Genomic DNA, 17,887 nt, shown 5'->3' on the forward strand with positions numbered 1-17,887 from the left:
CTATTTTAAGTAATATAAATTACTTATGATGATTGACAGTTCTGGTCACTATTTCAGTGTCCATATTCTATCGTTCACTTTGAAAATAAGCCCTTCTGTTTTTAAGAAAATGTATTAGCAAATATGTTTTGAGAAAGATTAGTAGGCAAATCATGGCACATTTATTTAGGTTTATTAATTCATGATCTTCTTTTATTTAAATGTTCATGTGAAACACCTTAGGGAATTTTTCTTGAACTGAAAAAACATTTGAAACCAACTAAATCCAAGGTTGTAGTGTTAACTGTCTTTGGAGATGGTTAACAAAAGCTGCCTTGTTTGGCATTTTGAAGTATTTCTAATAATATTATATGCTTTTCTTGACCCAGTTTTAAGTGAATAAGTAATATGTTTATGGCAGTGAGAAATTCAGCACATTATGCCTCCTTTTTCCTAACAACTGTTGTTTAAATAAATCAAAACTAAGATAGAAAACCATTCTTACACAAATTAGCCCTACATTTTAGAAGCAAAGCATGCTTGTGCTATGCTTTTTAAATATGATTAGCACTTTCTTTGAGTGGTTCCTGGAAAAGCAGTTTCCCTGTAATGCAATGTTTAATTATGCATTATTATATTTAAATTATGCAAAAAATGTAATATCTTAATTACCTGCATATTTGAAGGTAACTTAGCTGACAACAACTATACATTGTAGCACAGAGTGATCTTCCTGGAGCAATCGACAATTAACAACCCAACTGGTATATTAAAAATATACCAGTCTGAGATCATTTAGTGTAGGAATAAAGATCTTTCCATAACTTGGAAGACATTGTTCTATTTTATTTTAGTGTACTTGTTGGTAATCCTGTCATCCAGAAAAATTCTGTACATAAACATTTATTTAATAAATACTTATTCAGCTCCACTTCTGTCAAAGATAATTTGCTAATTTCTTTGGAAAATATGTATATGAATGTGAAATTGCCTCCATTCTCTACAAATTAATAGCATAGTAAAGGAGAGGCCACTTAGACACAATTATTATGAAACAAGACTGTATAAATGTGCCAAAGAAGTAAAAAGTGATTTAGAGTCTTAAAGAAAACTATCTCATAAGTACAATCAGAAAAGTGTATTGAAGACATTTCATATGATTTTTGAAGGAGTCATAGAATCTGAATATGTTAAACATATAAAGTACTGGGTTTAAGACAGCAGGAAACTACATAATTAGTATTAGGAACATAGAGAAATGTAGAGAAATAAGCTTTAATTACATGGTAAATCCAAACATGAAATAGGTCATTCTTTAATTCTTTGTAAGTATTTTGTTATCCTTGTACAGCACCATAGGATTTTATATGTGTGTGTATGCTCAATTTTGTCCAACTCAGAAACTGTATGGATGGTAGCCCGCCAGGCTCCTCTGTCCATGGGGATTCTCCAGGCAAGAATATTGGAGTGGGTTGCCATGCCCTCCTCCAGGGGATCTTCCCAAGTCAGGGACCTGGATTCCCAGGTCTCCTGCATTGTCAGAGAATTCTTTAATATCTGAGCTACCAGGGAAGGATTTTGTATAATAAACATCAAATGTTTAAAATAAAAACAACTTAATGACATTCAGAGTTGTATCTTAGTATGAGCGTACTTCCATAGTTCACTTAAACCAGGATTACTATTCTAAGAAAAATATCTTAATTGATTAAAAAAAACCCAACCAAACTATCAATGGCAAATGTTATTTTAGAGGGATAATTAAATTTCTGTTTCAGTAACCATGACCTGATTAAAAACTCTGGTGGTGGTTTAGTCGCTAAGTTGTGTCCAACTCTTTGTGACCCCATGGACTGTAGCTTGCCAGTCTCCTCTGTCCATGGGATTCTCCAGGCAAGAATACTGGAGTGGGTTGCTGTTTCCTTCTCCAGAGGATCTTCCCTATCCAGGGATCGAACCTGGTCTCCTGCTTTGCAGACAGATTCTTTACCAACATAGCTACAAGGGAAGACCTAAAAAAAAAAAAAAGCCCTAAAAAAAACCTCTGGGTTGGTGGGAAAAAAAGGAGGTTGTGAGGTCATTTTGTAAGGTGGGCTATAAAACTATGGGTATGTCCTCCTATTATTCAGCTGAAACTTTCAAAAACATTTTTTGCCATAGCCCTACTGTGTGTGGTCATGAGTTTAGTGAACAACAAAACATGTTTCTGACTAACCCTGAGTCATGACTAACATTTCCTCCTTAGAAGAAAAGTGATGAACAACCTAGATAGCATGTTAAAAAGCAGAGACATTACTTTGCCAACAAAGGTCCGTCTAGTCAAGGCTATGATTTTTCCAGTGGTCATGTATGGATGTGAGAGTTGGACTGTGAAGAAAACTGAGTGCCGAAGAATTGATGCTTTTGAACTGTGGTGTTGGAGAAGACTCTTTAGATTCCCTTGGACTGCAAGGAGGTCCATCCAGTCCATCCTAAAGGAGATCAGTCCTGGGTGTTCATTGGAAGGACTGATGCTAAAGCTGAAACTCCAATACTTTGGCCATCTCATGCGAAGAGTTCACTCACTGGAAAAGACCCTGATGCTGGGGGGGATTGGGGTCAGGACGAGAAGAGGATGAAAGAGGATGAGATGGCTGGATTGCATCACCAACTCGATGCACATGAGTTTGAGTAAACTCCAGGAGTTGGTGATGGACAGGGAGGCCTGGCATTCTGCAGTCCATGGGGTCACAAAGAGTCGGAATGACTGAGCGACTGAACTGAGCTGATTTAGTAGGTATAAATAATCACTCAGTTCAGTTCAGTTCAGTTGCTCAGTCGTGTCCGACTCTTTGCGACCCCATGAATCACAGCACGCCAGGCCTCCCTGTCCATCACCAACTCCCGGAGTTCACTCAAACTCATGTCCATCGAGTCAGTGATGCCATCTAGCCATCTCATTCTCTGTCATCCCCTTCTTCTCCCTCCCCCAATCCTTCCCAGCATCAGAGTCTTTTCCAGTGAGTCAACTTGTCGCATGAGGTGGCCAAAGTATTGCAGTTTCAGCTTTAGCATCAGTCCTTCCAATGAACACACAGGATTGATCTCCTTTAGAATGGACTGGTTGGATCTCCTTGCAGTCCAAGGGACTCTCAAGAGTCTTCTCCAGCACCACAGTTCAAAAGCATCAATTCTTCGATGATCAGCCTTCTTCACAGTCCAACTCTCACATCCATACATGATCACTGGAAAAACCATAGCCTTGACTAGATGGACCTTGGTTGGCAAAGTAATGTCTCTGCTTTTTAATATACTATCTAGGTTGGTCATAACTTTCCTTCCAAGGAGTAAGCGTCTTTTAATTTCATGGCTGCAGTCAGCATCTGCAGTGATTTTGGAGCCCAAAAAAATAAAGTCTGACACTGTTTCCACTGTTTTCCCATCTATTTCCCATGAAGTGATGGGACCAGACGCCATGATCTTTGTTTTCTGAATGTTGAGCTTCAAGCCAACCTTTTCACTCTCCTCTTTCACTTTCATCAAGAGGCTTTTTAGTTCCTCCTCACTTTCTGCCATAAGGGTGGTGTCATCTGCATATCTGAGGTTATTGATATTTCTCCCAGCAATCTTGATTCCAGCTTGTGCTTCTTCCAGCCCAGCGTGCCTCATGATGTACTCTGCATATAAGTTAAATAAGCAAGGTGACAGTATACAGCCTTGACTGTATTCCCTATTTGGAACCAGTCTGTCGTTCGATGTACAGTTCTGACTGTTGCTTCCTGACCTGCATACAGGTTTCTCAAGAGGCAGGTCAGGTGGTCTGGTATTCCCATCTCTTTCAGAATGTTCCACGGTTTATTGTGATCCACACAGTCAAAGGCTTTGGCATAGTCAGTGAAGCAGAAATAGATGTTTTTCTGGAACTCTCTTGCTTTCTCCATGATCCAGTGGATGTTGGCAATTTGATCTCTGGTGCTTCTGCCTTTTCTAAAACCAGGCTAATAATAAATAGGTTACTGGAAAGGTGAAAAAAAAACACTAAGTATCATGGTAATAGCAACTATAGGAAGCAAATAGCACACCATGGGCTGGAGGAACAATGGAAAGAGGTTGAAATTAAAACCAAAAAGCATAGAGGAGAGACCCGGGGAGCTGAAACTACTGCAGAGGGGTTGATGCTCAAGTGGTGCTGGTGTCTACAGGGCTAATGATGAAGCTGGTTCTGCTAATGTTGGAAAAACTGGCAAACTAGTCTCACCTGCAGCTATGGGCAGGCCCTGCAGCTCTTGGGGTAAGAAAAATTCCTGAAGAGTAAGCATCCCACAAGTGGCAAATGGGAAGCCAAAGGAAAAACCAAGTCCCTTCTTAGTATACTCTATTTGGCAGCCGATTATGACAGCAGAATATTGAACCAACTGACAAACCAGAAATGTGTCCTACATAGTCACAGCCACAACATCACAATATTAAGTCTAAAAGGGTAAATTTGAAGTTAAGTGACCATGTTGTTGTTGTTCAGTCACTAAGTTGTGTCTGACTCTTTGAGACCCCATGGACTGCGGCTCACCAGGCTTCCCTGTCCATCACCAACTCCCAGAGTTTGCTCAAATTCATGTCCATTGTACCAGTGATGCTATCTAACCATCTCATCCCCTGTCACCCTCTTCTCCTTTTACCTTTAGTCTTTCCCAGCATCAGGGTCTTTTTCAGTGAGTTTGGCTCTTCGCATCAGGTGGCCAAAGTATTGGAGCTTCAGCTTCAGCCTTAGTCCTTCCAATGGATATTCAGGGTTGATTTCCTTTAGGATTGACTGGTTTGATCTCTCTGCAACAATAACTCACAGCTGAAACAATCTCTTACCAAAAACATTGTTCTCTACAACAGGGCATTACATTCTTCAATTTAAAAACCTTGTCGCTCATGTTTAGATTTTGTTTTCTTTGTTTTGGACCCTTTGTTATTTTTTGCAATACTAGGAACACAGAAGAGAAAAGATCCATCTCATTTGCTCAGTGAGAAACTAAATTCCTTTGAAGGCTTCTTCAAAGGATTGACTTCTATCAAGTACACTTTGAGTTCAATTTTATCAATTGAAGTTCTGAGCTTAATTAACAGATTAAGTTACCTTAGAGAAATAGATTCTTTTTATTTTTTCCTATTTCAGTTTTTCTCTTTCTCTTGAGACAGGGCTAACAAATTTTTTAAGGGCACTTCAAAGACATGTTCACCTCTAATTTACTATCCTTGTTGAAAAATAAAGTTTTTAAATGAAATGTAGAATTGGAGGGGGAAGGTGTACAGGGGAACAAAGAAGAGAGGAAAATATATTAATAGCTTTTTATTTCCTCGGATTTTCTGAGAATTTGAGACTATGGACATAAAATGGTTTCAGGACTTCAGAATATAAATACTATTTTTTAAAGTTACAGCAATTCCAGAAATCCTGCTTCAACGTTCAGCTATAAGCTCTAAGGCTTATGAATCTCAGCATTAACTGTATACAACCAAGTTGTTATGCATTAATCAGCTAAGTATCTGATAGCATTCTTTAAGTTTGGAAGTCAAGCAAATCTTAGCTTTACTAAAGAAGGGTTTTCTTTTTCTTTTTTTTTTTTAAGGGAAGAAGAAGAAGAAATAGATGAAGAGGAGTTGGAAAGATTGAAGGCAGAGTTAGATGAGAAAAGACAAATGATCGCTACTGTCAAATGCAAGCCTTGGAAAATGGAGAAGAAAATTGAAGTTCTCAAGTATGATGCCACTTTTCATAATTAGAAACACTTTTCTTGCCATTGATTTCCAAAATTCTCTATTTCCTATACATTATAGATAATACTATATGTAGTACATCATTTATATAAAGCACTCATTATATATAATGTTCATGGCCATATATACATAATTAATGTATCAAATGTTAACACATCATATATGTACACACACACACAGATGCATATATATATATCTCACTAGAGAGGCTGGGATAATGATTATAAAAGAAAACAATCATAATTAAATTCATTATTTGGAATCTTACAACATCTGATCACCTTTAATCATTTGCTCCTTGAACTGAGAATTTCCTTAGTTTAATACATTCATTACTATCTCTCTGAAAAAGATACTATATTTGAATTTTGCAAGTTTGTTGGATTACACACTCTAGTTTCTCTGCAGGGTTCCAGCATCAAATGATATATTCATGTGACAGCTCTTATTAAAGCACAGGGAGGATACTAAGCCAACAGAACAGTAAATGGGATTCCAATTAAGGGTTATGCTAATAGCTATTCCCTGGTAACATGTCAGCAACCCAGTTTCACTCTTATGTTGAGTGTTGACGCACTCAGAGACACATAGGTTTATAAACTCCCGATAAAAAAAAGTCAAATGATTATCCCTTTCCTGAGACTGCAAGCATATTTGCCTCTAGGATCACACTTTATTTCCTTGCCATAGTGGTTGGGGAAGCGGGGCATGAATAAAAAGGACGTGTCTGTGATAACAACCATGTTCGCATCTCACAGATGTGCTACTGATTGCATTTTCCCCACAGAATCATTTTTATAAACGGTGGTAAATTTCCAAAGCTATCCCTCCACAAGCCTATTTAACTAATAACATTAAATGTTTAGTGTATATATAATAATGTTAAAATTAGAGAAAAATGTTTCTGTCTCTGGTGATGAAAAAAGAACTGAAGCAGTTATCAGGGTAATTCACTACAAATCTTGGCTCTGCAAGAGGTTGTGCATTATTTAAGGAAACAGCTTAAACTTCTGGGACCTCGGTTACCCTGTATCTAAAATAAAACAAGATATGCCAGCTTTACCCTATGATGTGGGAACCTAGGTATCATTTCTAACAGTATTGTTTCATGGAATAAAGTTTTCCAAGTTCCAAAGAGTGGTCTTCCTAGAAAACTTCTGGAACACCACACAGCTGTAGGCTGGGAACTCCCTATGTTTGTGCATGTACACCAGTCATAAATGAGGTCAAAGAGAAGTAGCGTTTCTGGTTCCATGAAGCTATTAATGTGTATGCACGTGCATGTATGTGTGTCTGTTCAGTTCAGTTCAGTTCAGTCACTCAGTCGTGTCCGACTCTTTGCGACCCCATGAATCACAGCACGCCAGGCCTCCCTGTCCATCACCAACTCCCGGAGTTCACTCAAACTCATGTCCATCGAGTCGGTGATGCCATCCAGCCATCTCATTCTCTGTCGTTCCCATCTCCTCCAGTTTTCATTCAATGAAGTGATAGTGATGCTAAATAATAGGTTTAAAAAATATCCTTACTTAGCAAAATAGAAGTTTGGCAACCTTATGTGGGTTCCCAAAATATGTCTTAAAATATTGCTGACCATGAAATCCCCAAACCTGGAAACCACAGGTAACTGTATGTGGAAAGTTGTAAAATTATATAGTGATAATATTTTGAACTTTCAAAGGATGGTGTGAAACTGAGTAAAAATGCCAAGAAATATATCCTCCCTTTCCATCTGTATGGAGGTGTAGAAATAGCCCTTGCTCTTCCTTGTCTGCATTTTCCATAAAGAGCAGTGGAGAAGGGATGGGCATCAGGCTTGAGATTGAATCTCAGATCTTCCATTTAAAAGCTGTGCAAATTTGAATGAACTGTGTAGTCCTCTGACCTCAGGTTTCATATGAAATTTTACTAATTTACAGGGTTACTGGACTCATAAAGTGGGTTATTTCATATGAAACACTAATCAGGGTGCCAGAATATTGCACAAAGATGGGAAACACAACTTGTAATTATCATTTTATCTCAGGACAGACTCAGCGTTGCCTGATTCCCTGCAATATAACAGGAGAGATGGGGAGGGTATCGGGCATGGCAGGACTGGGTGGGAGCAGACTTAGCCATAGGCAACCCCAGGAGCCTTGGGGGATGGTGGCACATCGGTATAGCAGTCTGGGCAGTCTGGCAGGATGGACAACTGATTTTGATGCTCCAAGAAAGAAAAGAGAGTATCTTGACAGTTCAGCAGAATCTATGGTCAGCCACTTCTAGATTTTTCAAAACGTACCCACAAGGTCATCTTGTAGCAGATTCCAGATCCTGGGGCCTTAGGCTGGAGTCCAGGGATTTAGCCATTTTTAGACACAGGGAGAGATAAAGATTGGGATGGAAGGAAGGGCAACACAGGTCCTATTACTAGAGCAGACGTCAAAAATGAGGAGTCTGCAGCTGAATCTAGATTATAAATGGTTTTTATATGGCCCACATGCTTTTTGTTTCTTTTTCTTTTATTGTTTTTTTAAAATTATGATTAACTATATGTAACATAAAATTTAACATTTTAATCATTTAATAAAAATAATAATATTTTCTTTGTTCTTAAATTTAAAAAGTAGAAGATTTCACATTTTAAAATTCAGATATTCATCTTCTCCTGGACAGGAAGAAAGTCTGGTCCACATTCCTGCATGAAAATAATAACTGGGACTACGCAGTTGCTGTCCCCTACTAGCAGGATATTCACTCTTCAGTGTGCACAGTTCCCAAACAATCCACATCACTTATTCATGCTCCTTGGCTGGACCTTATAAACATTCATTTGTTGCCTCCTACACCATGCATCTGGGGAGCAAGTTAGGCATGCTATTGAGACAGTGATTCAGAAAGTTGGGGTGAAAGCCAGCTTGCATAATGGAAGCACAGATTTAGGCCCAGAGAAAAAATAACTGTGGCTTCTCACCTGTCATTAATGCCCAGTGTCTTGTGATGATTCTCCATAGCCAGAAATGGCTCCTGCTTTGTGGCTTTGCAGGATTCTGCACAGCTGGTACCATTGGCCATGATCAGCCTGATTCTCTTGGTTTCAGCCTCTGTGATAAGATTGTTGGTACTACAATGCCTGACCTATTTTCCTTTGCAGGTTTCTGAATACTGTATTGAGGTTCTCCCCCAAGGATTCCAATTACATTCTGGAATCAACACTTCATAGTATATACATTCAGGAAAAGTTTTCCCTGGGGCTTCCCTGATGGCTCAGAGGTAAAGAATCCGCCTGAGGTGCAGGAGACATGGGTGCAGTCCCTGGCTTGGGAAGATCCTCTGGAGAAGGAAATGGCAACCCACTCCAGTATTCTTGCCTGGGAAATCTCATGGAGTCACAAAGATCTGGACATGACTTAGTGACTAAACAACAACAATAAAGTTTTCCCTACCCCAGTATTATTAAAACATGGGAGCCAGGCATCTTTCCTCCCACCATTTATTCCTTTCAGAGACTTCAAACTCTGACGGAGTGTGTCAGTGGATTATGTTATTCCCTGAAGTAGCCTCTAGTCATCACTTCTGGCTAAGTCGACAGAATCCAAGACACTAGGCTCAATATAACTGGAATAGATATTTTCCTCATGGATTTGGATCTATATCTGGGTTCCAAGTCTTCCCATCTGGCTCTGGATTCTGAAAAACTTGTGAAACTTCTAAAACAGATTTTTACAGAGGGTCAATGTTTAAAGACGTGTTTTAGAGTAAAGTCTCAGGAATGGAGGCTTATGGTTCTGAGGATATATATTATGGGGGACCCAGGTATAGTTCTCATAAGCCATAATTCATCTTGGGACTCTCAAAAAATTTTGGAGACGGTCTTGTCCATCCCCAAACCCTCATGGTCATCATTGTCGATAACTAATGATTTCTAAAACAAAGAGCTGGAATTCAGATTTTGAATTCGGATTGTGGAGCTCACTGATATTTTTAATCGTAAACTTTTAAATTTTGTTATTATAATTACTGGGGACATTGAAAGCTTTGGACATAGAGATGACATGTTCAAAGTGGTATTTCAAAAGAAACTCCAATTTTCTTCATCCGCAAAACCTCATAATTTTCCTACTTCTCATTTGAACCATGTTTTCCAGCAAAATAAACAGTCTTCCCTAGACACTCTGGTAGACTTTCTCACTTTGCTTTAGTCTCCTCTCCCTTTGTCTGCAGCCTGTGCTTCTTCCAACTGAGTTCTATCCCCTTCTTGAATTACTGTCTCCCTGTGGTCTTTTATCTGCCAAATCCTATAGAATGAGAACTCAGATAGTCTCTCTATTATTCATTTGGCTCTGTTGTTATGCTTCATTATATTGCATTTTAAAATTGTATATAAATCTCTTTTCCTTTAGAATAGATTTTGAGCTCCTAAGACTATGATAGGGGTCTGACAGCTTTTTATTTCTTCAGGGTCTAGCCTTGTGCTCTGTACATAATAAGCTGAATTACTGTTTCCTGAGTATCACTGTTCATGTTGATTTCTTTTGTTGTTGGACACTCATTCCCAAACCAAGAGAATCATTAACATGACTGAGGCCTGTTAAAAACCTAGATAAATGTGTGAGTTAAAGGCAGGAATGTGCTGAAACTTTGATTCATAGTGTTTGCCAATTTCCATGGTGTAAATATTCCCACTATGATTAATTTCAAGGTTCTAACAGTTTAAGAACCAGCTCACATAAGACCTGTAAATTTAACAGTCAGTGCCTGAGTCAGCTGCAGCACCTCAATGGGGGGGATCTAATGATGCCCTTTGATTAAGCTTATATTAAAGAGATCTTAATCTGGAGCAGTTAAGAGCAGAAGCTAAAGAATAGAACCTATTTATTATGATATAACATATTACCTTAATTTAAATTCTAATCAACAATGAAATGCTTAAATTAGGACTACCTGTGAGAAAAAAAACATTATTCTATAATTTCAGGACTCTAAAGTTCAAAGTGCTGTCAACTGATAATAAAAAACAAAAAGTCCCCCGTACAACCCAAAGGTGCAAGTTATGCTTTATTTGGGGACTTTATTGAGTACTATAGCCTGGGAGACAGCCTCTCAGATAGGTCTGAGGAACTATTCCAAAAAGTTTATGGAGGAGCCAGCATATGCAGGAGTTTTTGCTGAAAACAAACAAACAAAAAATGTGGTCAAACATGAGAAGATCACTGCTAATCACAGAAAAACAGACATCACACTTTAATGATTTTAGTGCTATTTTATTTAAGGGAAGATGCAAGAGTCCAAGCTCACTAAAATTATTCCTTAGATATGCATCTTAACTATCTAGGGTCAGTATTCAGTTTTTCTCCAACTGAAGTTCCCTCAGGGTGCAAAGTTAGGAGATGGCTGCAGTGACTGATGGCTTGATAGCAGGCAGCATTCTTTGTTCACTAAAGTGACAGCAGTTTTTTTTTTTTTTTTTTTTTTTGCCACAGTGCGTTAGTAACCTCTTATCCTGAAAGGAGATCCAACCAGTCCATTCTAAAGGAGATCAGTCCTGGGTGTTCATTGGAAGGACTGATGCTAAAGCTGAAACCCCAATACTTTGGCCACCTCATGAGAAGAGTTGACTCACTGGAAAAGACTCAGATGCTGGGAGGAATTGGAAGCAGGAGGAGAAGGGGACGACAGAGAATGAGATGGCTGGATGGCATCACCAACTCTGTGGACATGAGTTTGAGTGAAGTCCGGAAGTTGGTGATAGACAGGGAGGCCTGGAGTGCTGTGATTCATGGGGTCGCAAAGAGTTGGACACAATTGAGCGACTGAACTGAACTGAATTGATCCTAGTTATTTTATCTTATCACCATGCTAAATTTCTTTTTTTAACATGTCTAGAGATTTTCAATCTTTCTTTCTTCTTTCCTCCCATTCTGTTCTTTTCAAAATTCATCTTAAAGAGGAAAAGTTTTTATTCAAGAGTATTCAGTTCTTGATTGATTTCATAAGTAGTTTACCTTAGAGTTCACCTGCCACGATTGTCTGTCTCATAATTTTCATGGTCTTAGAAGGAATCTTTCCATATTAAATAAGAACAGTGTCCCCAACAAGTCTTTCTGTCTTGGGATTTAGACTGTTAATATTTGCTGTTTCATTGTGAGTCCTTAGAAAATTATTGTGGTTATTTTAATAATGCTTTTCTAATAATATTTTGGAATTCTCCCCTGAAGGGTATTGAAAGGAACCAAATGAGAAAGTGACTATTTTTGTTTGGGACTTGTATGTTCTGGAAACTTTTTCAATTGTTAAAAATGTAGTTCTGAATTATTTCAGAGGAACATACTTTTGTCTACCAAGAATTCTCTTTCTTTATTTGTTTCATGACTCATTGAATTTTTTTTATCCATATTGTACCATTTTACCATGGTTGCCTGGAGATGTTATGTTCTTCATCTTGGTTTGGCAAGCTTTTCAGGTGGCACATGGAACCGTATACATGCTCCTGTATCTTTTGGAGAGCTGTGAAGGAATTTATGACTGTTCTATCTCAAAATCCTGAGCACACAGGCTAGTTAAATCAGCCTGAAATTCTGCCCATATGGCTGGTGGAAGGGTAATAGTCACTGAAAAAAGGGGTTAAAAATGCTAATATTCAAGGTTGCTTACCAAGATTCTTGGCAATCTTATTTGCTACCTTCCATGAACATCTGCTTATCCAGAATTCAAATAATCCTAGAGTTAAAAGAAACAGGGATTTTTTTAATGGCACACTATAAGATAATAATTATAATAAAAGTAAATGTTAGCAATAAAGAAGTTCCAAAGTTTTCCTTTAGATAGGTGACATATCATTATTTTCATCTTCTTAATTGCATTTCATTGTACACTACTTTCTCATTTTATTATCAGTCAGTGTATTGTATATGGTAAGACACACTGAGTTAGTTTTTCCAGCTTAACAAGTAATATAACCTCCAAAAATTTTTGATAAATAGCAGTTTACCTAACTTGCACTCCTTAGTATTTTAGTTGTCAGTGATAGCTAATTTTCACAATTTGTTCTTAGACTATCCATAAATACATGATCTTTGGAAACTGATTAAAAGGAGACATTCATTGACTATGACTTAAAATTATTTGGGAATGCTATTAAATATATTTGATGTAATACATTAACAGTAAAAAGAAAGCAACTGTGCACATGATAAGCACAAATAAACTTAATTTGAGAAATTTGTCCTTGTTGTTTTGGGAAAGTATGATACAGATATCAGATAAGATACTAATTATGAAGACAACCCTTAACTTTATCAGGTTTATAATAAAAGAGAATAACTAAGGCATTTTTGAAAATGTTTTTATCTATATAACCAAGAAATGGCAGGTAGAACATTACTTCAGGGGATTTAAATAAGTCTGTTGCTATAGAATAAAAATGGTTACATTTTGTTAAAATGCATATACTAAAATTAAATTTGGAGAACAGTGTATTAGAATATCATAAAAAATAAGATGAGCTGAAGAAAGGAGAATAGTCTTTCATATTCAATATATTATGTCTAAGATGTCCTGATTTTAGAAACTTTTAAATTAAATATAAATTATTTCTTTCAAATAGTCCTGTTAATTATGCTTTTGTAATATATGTACACACATGTGTATGTATATGCTACTGACCATATACATACATCAGTTCAGTTCAGTCGCTCAGTCGTGTCCAACTCTTTGCGACCCCGTGAATCACAGCACGCCAGGCCTCCCTGTCCTTCACCAACTCCCCGAGTTCACTCAAACTCACGTCCATTGAGTCGGTGATGCCATCCAGCCATCTCACTCTCTGTCGTCCCCTTCTCCTCCTGCCCCCAATCCCTCCCAGCATCAGAGTCTTTTCCAGTGAGTCAACTCGCTGCATGAGGTGGCCAAAGTATTGCAGTTTCAGCTTTAGCATCAGTCCTTCCAATGAACACACAGGATTGATCTCCTCTACAATGGACTGGTTGGATCTCCTTGCAGTCCAAGGGACTCTCAACAGTCTTCTCCAGCATCACAGTTCAAAAGCATCGATTCTTTGGTGCTCAGCTTTCTTCACAGTCCAACTCACATCCATACATGATTCACATTCAAATATCTATAAGAGATACATGATTCTTTGGATGAATTAATTTTTATATTTTATGCATACTATTATAGTGTTTCTTGGCCAGTGGTTAGTCATGTGGGTTAGGAAAGCTTAGAAGGAAGGCTGTGGAAGGAGACTGTGAAATAGAAAGACTTCAAGTCAACTCAGCAGAAAGATTAATTCACATCGGAATATACTATGCTCTGTGGATGACCTTGCATAAGTTGTGTTGACAAATGTTCAGGAGAGACCTAGATCTAAGTGTATCTTGTAGCAAGCAATTTACCAGGTAGTCTTCATTATTTGTAGAATTCACTGAACTGCCATCATTTAAAATTTCTTGCCCACTCTTGGATCAAAAGGCAGAACACACTGTACTAACAGAAAACTAAGGCTTTCTAGCATTCCTAAATATCATCACACAAAATTTTGAAAAAAAAAGTATTTCACGATACTTAGAAATGTTGACCAGGGACTAAATATGAACACACAGGTGTTGTGCAGAAATATTTTACCAAAACTTTCAAAACAGAATGGTTCCTCTAACTCTGAGGCAGTGCCCTGTGAATCCGTCTGTTTCACAGTATTCAGAATTCATTAAATATGCTTCATTAGAATGCATATAAACCAACCAAGCGAAATTAGCACAGTCTGTCTACCAATCCCTGAATGTTAGTATATCTAAGAATATGAGATTGTACTTGAGATTCATGGTGGAAATGTCTCCTTTGTTGAGAAAATTTCTGCAAATTTATGCCTGAAATGCCTTTCTCTGCCTACTCAAATCTATCAGCCCTTTAATGTTCTGTTTAGTTCTTATCTCATCTACAATGTCTTCAGCAAGCTCTCAAGCCTCCACTGCCCTTTCCCTTTTCACTTCAAGGCTGTCTAGCACTGTTGTATAACAGTTTTATGGGCCTATATCTCATTTTTTCTTAATGGGATTTAAGCTTCTGGAAGGAATCTCCATGTTTCTTTTAGTTTTTTGAACCACTTAAGTCTGCTAAAAGCATAAAACACACTCAATGAGTAATTAGAAAAAATGGCTAAATAAAAAGGAGAATGAAAAATTATAGAAATAGATTTCCTTGTTGGTCAGAATTTCAGATAGGTCCTTCTTACATCTATATGTAGCAATATACATTTTCAGTGCTATTTCTACCTAACTGTGAGTATAATTTTCCCACAACGAAGGTAGGGAGCGGATACACTGCCATTTTGAAAATCTTTGGGGTTAAGAATAGTCAAGATAAGATTTTAGATTTCACTTTTCTTATTACTCTTTAGCTCTCGATTTCAAGATTCATTTATGTCTTTAAGGACTTGGTCTCCTTAAATCTCATTTCTGCCCCAAAGTCAAAGCAATAGCAATATACTGGGATATACCTAGATGTCTTAGGGATATGGCCCAGAACTCTGCAGCCCACGTACTGCCACCCCTAATTTCAGATTTTAGTGCTGTTAATTGCATGCTCATTGATTCATTAAAATAAGACAAAAACAAAAATAAAAAATCCTTGATATAGAGCTTAGTAAGATCTGGAGAGATATTTATAAAGTTACTGTTATAGATTGTTTTAGATGGAGAAAGAATTCTTTTTAGCAACTTATTTGCACATCATCTCTGCTAGCAATTCACACATCTTAGAATTTTTTGATGTACTCATAAAGCAGAAAACTAGTTTATGTTGTGACCAATATCTAAAACTCAGCACAAACTTTTAGCTCCTGGGAAAATCTATATTGTCTTCTTTCTCCTCTCTCTACTATTATAATAAAAAGGAATACTGTTAAACATGAATTGATTTTTAAATTAATCAGGTAGAATAGAATTAGGAAAACATTTAATCAGCAAGTAGAAAGAGGATCTAGTGTTCTTTCTTACTGTATTAAACTACTAAAGCCCAGCTATGTTGTTTCTCCCTTGATTCATTTAAAATTACTCTAAGATGACTGACCTCTAGGGTACAACTAAATTATGTCTGAGTTTTTAATTGACATTTAAGCCAGCCATGAAAATTAGCATTGTTTTATACTCCCAGGGCGCAAAGAAATTATCTTAGTTCTGAAGAATTTCTATTGGTAGTAACTTTGAACTTAATACAGATTTGACCTACACAAGCTTTGCTTTAGTTTTTTACCAATACCAACAGCTGGCTTTGACATATCTTCATGAATGTCATCAGAGCTGGTGAAAACAGATCATTGTAATGTTTATTGCTGATGAAATGTTTAGAGGTCTTAATGATCTCTCTCTCTCTAATATATATATAAAATCTGTGAAATCTGTGAAGTGATGCTATTAAAAGGAGGCAGACCAAAATAAGCCACACATATAGGCTAAGAGGTTATATTCAGCCAATGTTTTTGGTGTTCTTTGTTGCTTGTCTTCAGATTGTTTCAGAAATTTTTAGTCAGTTGTCCTTTAGGGATACAAGATAGAGTGAGCTAGTTATTTTTCAAGGTAAAGTTATTCACCAAAATAAATTTATCAAGTTTCAAAATATGTAGAGTATTGTCAGTGCCAGAGGACACCAAAATAATCATATTTGATATAGTAACTTTTTAGCCCAACCCTCCAGCAACTTTTTGGCCACGTAAAAATCTCTTAAATTTACTAGTCTCAACAAATAAAATTTTGTTTAGTTCTGAATTTGATCCTCAACTTGTTTACATTGGAATTATTTAGGGACCTTGAAAAGTATTGATGTCTATGTCCCATCCTTAGAGATTGTGACTTAAGTGGACTGGAGATGGGGACACTTGGCCTTTGGAATTTTTAAAAGATCCCATAGGTATCCCACAGCAGACTATCATCTAGTCTTAGAGGTGTTCATTCATTCAAATAGCATTTGTTGAAACTTACTTCTATGCCAGGTGTTATATTAAATATCGGGAAATTAGAAATTGAGACAATGGACCTTGCTTTCAGGAAATCCCAGTGCAGCGGTGAAAATGGACCATGGGTTAACTTTAATAAGTGATGTAATTACTACGTAAAGGGCAGATGTTAAATCACCCTGACATGTGGCTGGAGGTGTAAGTGTTAGAAAGGAAAACCAGGGAAAAGCTTATGGAGGAGCTGTAGTGTGGACCTGGCTGTTGAACTGAAAATGAAAAGGAAGAAATCAAGTGGCGAAGAGGGGAAGGGCATTCCAGAAAGAGGAAGCAGCTTGTATAAAGGCCTTAGAAAACAAGTTATTGATACATCCAGCCTCTCATTTGGTTTTCCTCTAATTCATCTTGCAAATCATTGTTGCAACATTTTTCAGATAGCACACTGTACTGCACTTATCAGTCTCTTGCTTAAAAAATGCTCATGGTCCTTATTAACATCAGAATGAATTCTGCACTGCTTAACCTGGCATTGGGCGTGCCTACTCCTCCTTTAAGCACTTAGACTGTTTTCTTCATCACCCATCTGAAGGCCCCAGATATATTTCCATCTCTTCACTGTTGTTCACACCAGTTCCCTGCACTGTAACGTCTTTCCAGCAACCTTGACTATGTATCTGAATCCTCCTTTTGTTCAAGTTTCCTTCTACTCTTTCATCTGAATTTTTCCAGCCCTTAATTTTCCTATTTACTCATTTGGTAGCAATTAGATGATTCCCTGAATATTTATCTATGTCTTAGCTTTCTAATGAAATTAGAAATATCTTACAGAAAAGCACAGAACCACATTCTTTTTTTCCTTCATATGGCACAGTGCCTTGAAACAAATAAAAACCTGTATTTTACTACCGTAAATCTTATTTTATTACTGTAAACAAAACTGTATGACAATATTATACGTTTAGAAGATAGAGGAACTCATTATTTGCATAATTGCCGAGTCTTTGGCCATTCAGTTCAGTTCAGTTCAGTTCAGTTCAGTTCAGTCGCTCAGTCGTGTCCGACTCTTTGCGACCCCATGAATCACAGCACGCCAGGCCTCCCTGTCCATCACCAACTCCTGGAGTTCACTCAAACTCATGTCCATCGAGTCGGTGATGCCATCCAGCCATCTCATTCTCTGTTGTCCCCTTCTCCTCCTGCCCCCAATCCGTCCCAGCATCAGAGTCTTTTCCAGTG

General features: G+C 37.5%; 1 protein-coding gene across 1 annotated transcript in view; it reads left to right on the top strand.

Annotated features, from left to right (window-relative positions):
• The window catches only part of TMC1 (transmembrane channel like 1), a 182,042-nt gene that overhangs the window by 79,998 nt on the left and 84,157 nt on the right, over nucleotides 1-17,887 (top strand). Inside the window, exon 5 of the mRNA XM_088837777.1 lies at nucleotides 5,577-5,705. Within this exon, the coding sequence (XP_088693903.1) occupies nucleotides 5,577-5,705 (129 nt within the window). The remainder of the gene's footprint in view (nucleotides 1-5,576; nucleotides 5,706-17,887) is intronic.

Source organism: Moschus berezovskii, chromosome 7, assembly GCF_049115385.1.
Source record: "Moschus berezovskii isolate FMDL1 chromosome 7, NW_MosBer_1.0, whole genome shotgun sequence".
NCBI lineage: Eukaryota > Metazoa > Chordata > Mammalia > Artiodactyla > Moschidae > Moschus > Moschus berezovskii.